The sequence below is a fragment of the Cricetulus griseus genome, chromosome X (genome assembly GCF_003668045.3).
Source record: "Cricetulus griseus strain 17A/GY chromosome X, alternate assembly CriGri-PICRH-1.0, whole genome shotgun sequence".
NCBI classification, from domain to species: domain Eukaryota; kingdom Metazoa; phylum Chordata; class Mammalia; order Rodentia; family Cricetidae; genus Cricetulus; species Cricetulus griseus.
This window is the reverse complement of record NC_048604.1, coordinates 61,946,154-61,955,492: the sequence shown is the minus strand read 5'-3', so window position 1 is coordinate 61,955,492 and position 9,339 is coordinate 61,946,154. Positions and strand designations below refer to the sequence as shown.

The 9,339-nt window shown below is 36.1% G+C and overlaps 1 protein-coding gene across 1 annotated transcript in view; it reads right to left on the bottom strand.

The window, feature by feature from the left end:
* Window positions 1–3,731: 3,731 nt before the first annotated feature.
* LOC100757709 (60S ribosomal protein L5-like) overlaps window positions 3,732–9,339 on the bottom strand; it is a 138,244-nt gene continuing 132,636 nt past the window's right edge. Inside the window, exons 3-4 of the mRNA XM_035449726.1 lie at window positions 4,126–4,814; window positions 3,732–4,035 (exon numbers count right to left, since the gene is read on the bottom strand). Coding sequence (XP_035305617.1) covers window positions 3,732–4,035; window positions 4,126–4,814 — 993 coding nt within the window. The remainder of the gene's footprint in view (window positions 4,036–4,125; window positions 4,815–9,339) is intronic.

The following is a 9,339-nucleotide window of genomic DNA, read 5'->3' as shown; positions in this document are numbered from 1 at the left end:
GAGGGGAGCATTGTTAGCCCTAACAGCATAACTTCATAAACACACACACACACACACACACACACACACACACACACACACACACACACACACTTATGCATGCACGTACACATACATGCATATATGCATACATACAATTATACGTATGTTTTAGGTAAATATAAATTTATAAGATTCCTCGAGGCTTAATACACTATCTTGGCATTATTTATCCCTCCTTTCTCTTTCTACTTCTATTTTACCACCTTTACCATTCCCTGGTGTAGTTTCCGTCTCTAATTTTCATTTCTTAGTTGATATCACGCATATCCTGCTAGGCCCCTGTCAAACATGCCCCAGTCGTCATTTTTACTTCCTTGGTTTCCATCATTATTCCATGTTGTAGATTTACATCTGAAGATTTGGAGTTAGGAACTGCACATAAGAGAACAAGTGGCACTTTTATTTCTGGGTCTGCATATTACCTCCCTAATATTATCATTTCTAGTTCTAACTACCTGCACATTTCATGATTTCATTTTTATCTACAGCTGAATAGCATTTCATTGTGTATATACGGTATACATTCATTATCCATTCTTCTGTTGAAGGGCATTTAAGTTGTTTCCATTAACAGTCTATTATGAATGGGGCAGTAAAGAACATTGCTGAACAAACATCTGTGGAGTAGGTTATCAGTTCTTTTGGGCATATGCCAAGGATTGGTAGAGCCGAGTCATATGGTAGATTTAATTTAATTTTTTGAGGATTTTACATACTAATTTCCATAGTGGCTCCAACAATTTGCATACCCACCAATAGTAATAGGGGGTTCCCCTTTTTGCATAACCATGGCAACATTTGTTGTCTATTGTTTTGTTAATCTTAGTCATTCTGACTAGAGTAGATAAAATCTCAAAATTATTTTAACTTTCATTTGCCTAATTGTTAAGGTTAATGAACCCCCTTTGAGGAATTTCTTAGCCATTTATATTTCTGCTATTGACAGCTCTGATTAGATGCATATCCCATTTTTAAATTGGGCCATTTGTTTCCTTGGCTCTTTTTGAGTTATTTGTGTATTATGTATGTTAATCCTCTTTCACATATATAATTGGCAAAGACTCTCTCCCACTCATTGGGTTTATTCTTCCCTTGATTGTTTCCTTAGCTGTAAAGAAATGTTTTCATTTTTATGAAAGAATGATTGTCAATTGCTGGCCTTAATTCTAGAGCAAATGGAGTCTTATTTAGAAAGTCCTTTCTTACACCCAAATCTGATGATAGTTTTATTTTTCCAGCAGTTTAAGCATTTCAGGTTTAGATTGAAGTCTTTGATCTGCTTGGAGCTACTTATTGTGCAGTGTACTATATAGGCCCTACTCTCATTCTGGACATTTCATTTTTCTTGTAAGATTTATTGGAGAACTCATATTGGGTCTTCTTTTTTGTCCTAATATTCTACATGTGTGTTTCTGTGCCTGTAAACAAAGGAGGCAGAGCTTTTGTTTCCTGGCTGCCCAGTCCCAAAATAATCACACAGAAGCTTAATATTAATTATTACTGTTTGGCTGATGGCTCAGGTTTATTATTGGCTAGCTCTTACATATAAATTAACCCATTTCTATTAATCTGTGTATCTCCATGTGGCCTGTGGCTTACAGGTGATACTCAGACATCTTTCTCCTCTGGGAACTGTTGGTGTCTTGCTGGACTCCACCTTCTTTTTTCCTATATTTAATTTCCTGCTTAGCTATATTCTGCCCTGTCACAGGCCAAATCAGCTTTATTCATCAACCAATAAAAGCAACACATATTCACAGCATGTAGAAGAACATCCCACATCAGTGCCTGTACCATATTGCTTTTATTATTGTAGGTCTATAGTATATCTTGAAATCTGGAATGGTAATCCTTCCAGTATTATTAATTTTACTCAGGATTGTTTGCCTATCTGGGGTATTTTCTGGCTCCACATGAAATTTAGGATTATTTTTATATTTAAATGAAGAATGTTTTTATTTGGACTGCATTCGGTGAATTAATTGCTTTTGTTAGGATGGTCATTTCAGAATATTAACACTAATACAATATTATAGCAATGCTAAAATTATTAAAACTGATCCATGAGCCCATGGCATCTTTGCAGTTTCTAGTATCTGTCTCAGTCTCTTTCTTGAGATTTGAAGTTTTCATTGTAGAGATCTTTCACATTCTTTATTAGACTCATTCCAAGACATTTTATTCTCTTTGATTCTATTGTAAATGGGAGTGTTCCATGATATTTTTCTCAGTGTGTTTGTGGTGGTGTGTAGAGAAGCTATTGATTTTCTAAAGTTGATTTTAGAAAGTTGATTTTTCTAAAGTTGATTTTTCCTACCACATTACTGAAATTGTGTATTGTTTCCAAATGTTTTGGTTAGAGTTTTCGTTATCTCTTATGTATAAAAATACATCATCTTCAAACAGGGATAATTGGACTTCTTTTTTCACTTGTATCTCTTTAATTTCTTGCTCTTTCCTTACTGCTCTTGTTCGTCCTTTCACTATTCCATTGAAAAGGACTATGGATAGCGGACAGACTTGATTCCTTCCTAATTTTCATAGGATTACTCAGTTTTCTCTATTTTGGTACTTACTGTTGGCTATAGATTGTTTTGTCATATATAGCAGAAAGTGTGTATCAGCTGTTGGAATTTCCCAGTGCAACTTTAGGGTCACTTATGTATACATTCATATCATCTGTACATAAAGATACTTGGACTTCTTTTTTTTCCTACATGTATCTCCTTTATCGCCTTCATTTTGTCTTATTGCTGTAGTTAAGACTTAAAGTAATACAAGGAATAGGTATGGATAGAGTGGAAAACCCTGACTTTAGTGGAGTTGTTTTAAGTTTCTTTCCATTAGGTTGCTGTTGACTGTGGACTTGATATAATCATCTCTACTATTTTGAAGTATGTCATTTTTATCCACACTCATTCCAGGACTATTTATTATGAAAATGTATTGGATTTTTCCAAAAGCCTTTTTTTCATCTAATGAGATCTCATGTGTTTTTAGTCTCATTTGTTTATGTGATGGATCACACTGATTTCTGTATGAGGAACCATCTCTGCATCTCTGAATGAATCCTACATGATTGTGGTGGATGCTCTTTTTGATGTGTTTTTGAATTTGGTTTGCAAGTATTTTATAGAGAATTTTTGCATCTCTGTTAATGAGGGAAATTGGTCTGTAATTCTCTTTTTTAGTTGGGTCTTTATGTGGTTTAGGTATCAGGGTAATTGTAGCCCGGTTAAAAAGAATTTGGCAGCGATCCTTCTGTTTCTATTTTGTGGAAAAATTTGAGGAGTATTCATGTTAACTCTTTTTTGAAAGTTTGGTAGAATTCTGTGTTTAAAACCATCTATCCTTGGGCATTTTTTTCTTAATTGTCAGTCTTTTAAAGACTGCTTCTTTTTCGCCAGGGGTTATAGATCTGTTTGAATTGCTTATCCGATCTTGATTTAACTTGGTACATGGTATGTATGGAGAAAATTATCCATTTTAAAATCAGTTTTAAAGTACATCCTCACGAATCTCTGGATTTCCTGGGTGTCTGCTATGTTCCACTTTTATGCTCTAGCTTTGTTAACTTGAATTTTCTCTGTCTGCCTTTTATGTAATGTGACCAAGGGAATGTCAATCTTATTTTCCCAAAGAACCAACTCTTTGTTTCATTTGTTCTTTTGCTGTTTATTGATTTCAGCTCAGAGTTTGATCACTTCTTTGTGTCTACTCTTTTTCAGCATGATTTCTTCTTTATATCCTAAAGCTTTCAGGTGTGCCATTAAGCTTGCCTTCTTTTGAGCAACCCGATCTTTCTTCTGGACCAAAGACATTTTGGGACGGTTCCACCTCTTCTTCTTCACCTTTCTCTTGGGCTTCTTCTCATAGACTGGATTCTCTGGGATAGCAGCGTGAGCTTTCTTATACATCTCCTCCATGTCTGGAGTAACGTTGTTCTTTATGTACTGGGAGAACTGTTTCTTGTCTTCTTCTTCTTCTTCTTCTTCTTCTTCTTCTTCTTCTTCTTCTTCTTCTTCTTCTTCTTCTTCTTCTTCCTCTTCCTCTTCCTCCTCCTCCTCCTCTTCCTCCTCCTCCATTAGGTAACCCATGTGGTCTGCAGCATTCTGTCCCATGATATGCTTCCGATGCACTTCTGCATTGATCTCCTTGCTTTCAGAATCATAACCAGGGAATCGTTTGGTACTATGAGGAATAGACAAGCCTCCATCCACAGCTCCCTTCAGGCCCCCAAAAACTTTATTGCCAGTTGTAGTTTGGGCAAGACCTGCATACAAATAGCAGGTGAAGGCACCAGGCTGGCTGTCGATGCTCTCCACATTGTATTCGTCTCCAGTCACCTCCACTTGGCCTTCATAGATCTTGCCCATACCAAACCTATTGAAAAGCCTTCGGGCCAGCAGCAGGCTGGTGCAATAGGCTGCAGTATAATTTGTCAGGCCAACTTTCACACCGTATTTTGGCAGTTCGTGTTCATATGATGTGCAGACTATCATATCCCCTTCTATAATGGGCACAGGCAATCTGGCAGATGATCTCTCTGTTACACGAACTATCTTCCTGTATTTGGGTGTGTTGTACTTATTTTTGTCCTGGATCACCAATCGTTTCCGAGCATAGGAGTCAGTTTTACCCTCTCGCTGCCTTCTAAATCTCACTTGGTACCTCTTGAAGTAGGCCTTATTCTTGACAATTTTCACGAACCCTATCCTGTGGAACAGACACCCGCAACTGCAGCTCCACACAGACCTGCATGCCCGGCGGCACTAGGGGAAAAAACCCATCTTTAAGATTCTTAAGCATACTCATAATAGCTCTGTTGAAGTCTTTGCCTTATGTTTTAGATACATTGCGTTTCTCAGGGACTATTGTGGTAGGTTTGCTGAGTTCTAGTGGTGGCATACTCTTCTGGATATTATTGATTGTGTTTTATAATGGTGTCTATGCATCTGGGCTTGTGATTATTGTAATTCTAGGTGCTGATGTCTGGTCTTATCTTTATTGCTTGGATGTATCATTCCTTGTTTCTGCTACCCTTTCTGGTTCTTAGGAGAGTATGATATCTGTGGGATGCCTGGTAGGAAATGCTTCTGAGACTCTGCCAGTTGTGGCAACTGGAGTTCCTGAGTGGAAGGATATTTCTAGGTATTGGAGCTGACACTGAGGAACTGGGATCTCCTAGATAGGGGAACTGAGATGGTCTGCAGGAAGGAGGAATGCTGTTGTGCTACTAGGATCTGAATAGACCCCCGAGAATGGGGGCAGAGAAAAAGGAGAGTTGACAGCTAGTATGAGGCAGTTTAAATGTAACTGGCACTCATGAGCTCATTGGGAGTGGCATTATTAGGATACATGGCTTTGTTGGGGTGGGTGTGGAAGTGTGTCACTATGGGGATGGGATTTAAGTTTTCCAATGCTCAGGATACCACTCAGTGTCTCAGTCCATTTCTTATTGCCTGTAAGATGTAGGATTCTCAGCTACTTCTCCAGAACCATGTATGCCTGAATGTTGCCATGTCCCTCCATGATGATAGTGGACTGAACCTCTGAAAATATAAGCCACCACCTCATTTAAATGTTTTCCTTTGTAAGCATAGCAATAGAAACCCCAACTAAGACAAGGTGGTCTGCTGCAAAATTGGGGATAAAATTAGGGGTTGGAAATAAGAGCGTATGAAGGAAAGCGAAGATTGCTTAACTGATTTCCTGGCCTGCCTATCTGGTTGGTTTCCAGGGAATGCCTGTGCCTGTGCCTGTGCCTGTGCCTGTGATATTTGGTGCCTGAGATGCATATATACACAGAATTGTAATATTTTCTTGATTACTTCATCTATTGGTTAATAGGAAGTGCTCTTCTTTGTTTCTTATGATTAGTGTATTTTGAAATCTATTTTGGTGGCTATTAGGATAACACCACCTTTTGGATTCCTGATCTGATGTGTGTTAAGTAATTTTCCTATGCTTTCACTTTAAGTTGATGCCTATCTTGAAAAATGAGTTTGTTGTAGACATTTGATAGATGGATTTTATTTCTTAATTCATTCATCTAGTCCATGTCTTTTGATTAAATAAATGAGACCATTGGTATTTAGAGTTATTATTGAAAGCTGTATGTAGAGTATAGCTATTTTTGCTGGTTTGTGTTTTTAGTTGGGTTGCTTTTATTTCATTAAGATGTACTTTGTTTTCATTTTAGTCTCTTGACTGTGCACATGCCTCCCTTTAGTTTGAAGTAATCTTTTGCTTATTATAACATTTTTAGACTGTTATGTCATAAAGGTTTTTCTATTGCCTTCAACTATGGTAGATAGTTTTTCTGGGTACAGTAGTATAGGTTGGCAGTCTTTTAGAACTAGGTTTCTCTGGCTTTCAGTTTCTATTGAAAAATAACATGTTATTATGATAGGTTTTCTTTATAAGTGACTTATTTTTGCCCTTACAGCTTTCAATGTTTTTGCTTTGTTCTGTTTATTTAGTGTCTTAACTATGATATCTGTGGGGTGTTTCTTTTCTGGTCTTTTTAGTTGTGGTCTTGTATGCTTCTTGTATCTATGTGACATATTTCTTTGTTTGGGAAGGTTTACTTCTATGATCTTGTTAAAGATCTGTTCTATGCCATTTCCCTATATATTTTTCTATTTGATCTATGCCACACTTCTGCACCTATGTTTGGCTTGGCTTCTTTTTGTGTGTGTTGCTTGTCTCTTTCATTGTGTTTTTGGGGAATATAATCACTATCATTGTGACTTTCTCAAGCTGTCTCTCTCTACTTGTCTTTACAATAGGGTTGTTTTCCCTCTCATTGTGACCATTCATTCTTTGGATCAAAATGAGGCAACAATATTTTGAAAAGAAGAAAAGATGTGGAAACAGAAACAGAAAATGTTAGGAACAAAGAGAAAACCAATATTATAATTATACACATAAATGAATAATATTGTTATTCATATTAAATGTTGGTAATATAAGCACCTCAAAGGGCACAGCTAAGAATAGCAAAAAATAGAACTCTATTATATGTGTAAGAGACACACTTATGTATACAGACAGAACTATGTAAGTAACAGAAAAATGTAATATCTCAGAAGTGTTATATATATATATATATATATATATATATTATATATATTATATGTGAGTGGTCGAGCAGTTGTTTACTATCATATAAAATGTGTTTCAAGATAAAGCACAGTATCAGAGACAAAGAGAAATGCTTTATAATGGCAAATGTGTTTCTATAACAGAAAGGTATATCATGACAAGTATATCTATTGCTAAAATAGGAAGGCTGGAAAAAATTGCACCCAATGTATTAAATACAAGACTGAAGAAGATATCTAAAAAATGGACAAAATACTGTATTTAAATTTTGAGTCGGAGGCTTTCTATGTAGCTCAGGCTGGCTTGAAAGTCTCAGTGTAACTCATGCTGGCTTCAAAATTCTTAATCTTCTGCCTCAGCCATCCAATGGATGGGATTACAGGTGTGTGTCACCATGTCCAACATGGAAAATATTTTAATGCACGATACACTAAACAAAATATACACATTTCTAATTAGTAAACCAATCATTAAATTAGACATCAGTGGAATGCAACTTAAAGTCTAATCACCATAACAAGACAACATTATAAGCCGAAGTACTAAAATTAAAAACAGATCACTCTAAATGTTGGCAATGATGTGTAGTAACTAGAAAACTCACACACTGCTACACTATTGTTAGGAATATAAAATGCTATATAAAAATTTGTAGGTCATTCAAATATTGAATGTATTTTAAATAGTTAAACTGTATAATTTAATGTGTTTTTGATGGCTTAAAGTAAATTTTTATATATGATACAAGAATTCCTCAGCCAGCTATTTTTTCTATGACTAAAGAAAACATGTTTTATACTTGAAGGTGAATGTTAATTACAATTTGATCTGTAGTATCCCAAAGTTGGAAATAACCTGAATGCCCATCAGTAGATGTATGCAAAGGCAAATTCTAGTATACATACTGAATGAAATATGCAGGGATTAAAAGAAATCAAATGTTAGTATTCACAATAATCCTAACAAATATATAAATATATACTCATCAGAATACTTCACACATCTAAGAGTGTCTTTGATTATATTTATAAACATTTCTAGATAATACAAATGGATATAGAGTGAGAGGAAACATGAATGGTATTTTTGGAAATTATATTTGTTAGGTGACTACTATTTGTTATACAGTCATTGATAAGCAGTATAATTAAGGTTAATATTATTTGGAGACTTACTATGATAGCATAATGGAGAGGGCAGAAATAAGCAAAAGAAAGAATATATAAATTGTTGATCTATGTTGGAAGGGAAAACAATGAAAACCAGATAATAGATGAGCATGATAGGGCGTATTTTAAGTTCAGTATTTTAAGAATGGCTTAAGAATGATTTCACAACAACATAGTAAGACATGAAGGATGAGCATAACACAGACATCCTAGTGTTAGAGACCAATCATCTGACTGTAGAGATGATCACAAGCAAATTCTGAGTTGGAAAAGAAGTTTTTATAAACTTTAAAGAACAATGGAATGCTCAAGAAATAAAGTGGTGTGTGTGTGTGTGTGTGTGTGTGTGTGTGTGTGTGTGTGTGTGTGTGTAAAATAAGTTAGAGTTAGCCCTATGCAACATCATACAAATTTCTAAGATTAAGACATATTCCTAGTAAAATTGTAAGTGATCGGGGTTTTAAGTAGAGTGGTGATATGATCATTTACTACTGTGCAAAACTATAGGAGGAAAATATGGGAACATGATTACTCTTAAAGTACATTTACAAAACAATTATCATGTAACTATCATCTATCTGTCATTTATTATTTGTTTATGCTTGTGTTCTTGTATGCTTGAACATTCATGTGGAGGTCAGAGAACAATTTGCCGGAGTGGATTTTTTTTACCACGTGGGCCTTGGGGGCTTGAACTCCGGTCTTCAGGCTTGATAGAAAGCATCCTTACCCACTGAGCCACTTCCATGGCCCTCAAAATATATTTCTTGATGTTGCTGGTTCCTCCTGGCTCCCTCAGTGGAGGAGGTGAGAAACCATGAAGTCAACAAACAGACCTAGGGAGCCAGGTGAAAGGAAAACATCATACTCTTTAGCAATGGATACAAACTTAGATAGCAATGGATATAAACTTATAGACTCTCCCAGGACCCAAGTGTTCTGATGCTTTGACATTGTGTAGTCAACCCCCTCATTGGCTGAGCAGGATCACTACCACTGACAGCAACGGTCAGACTCCAGG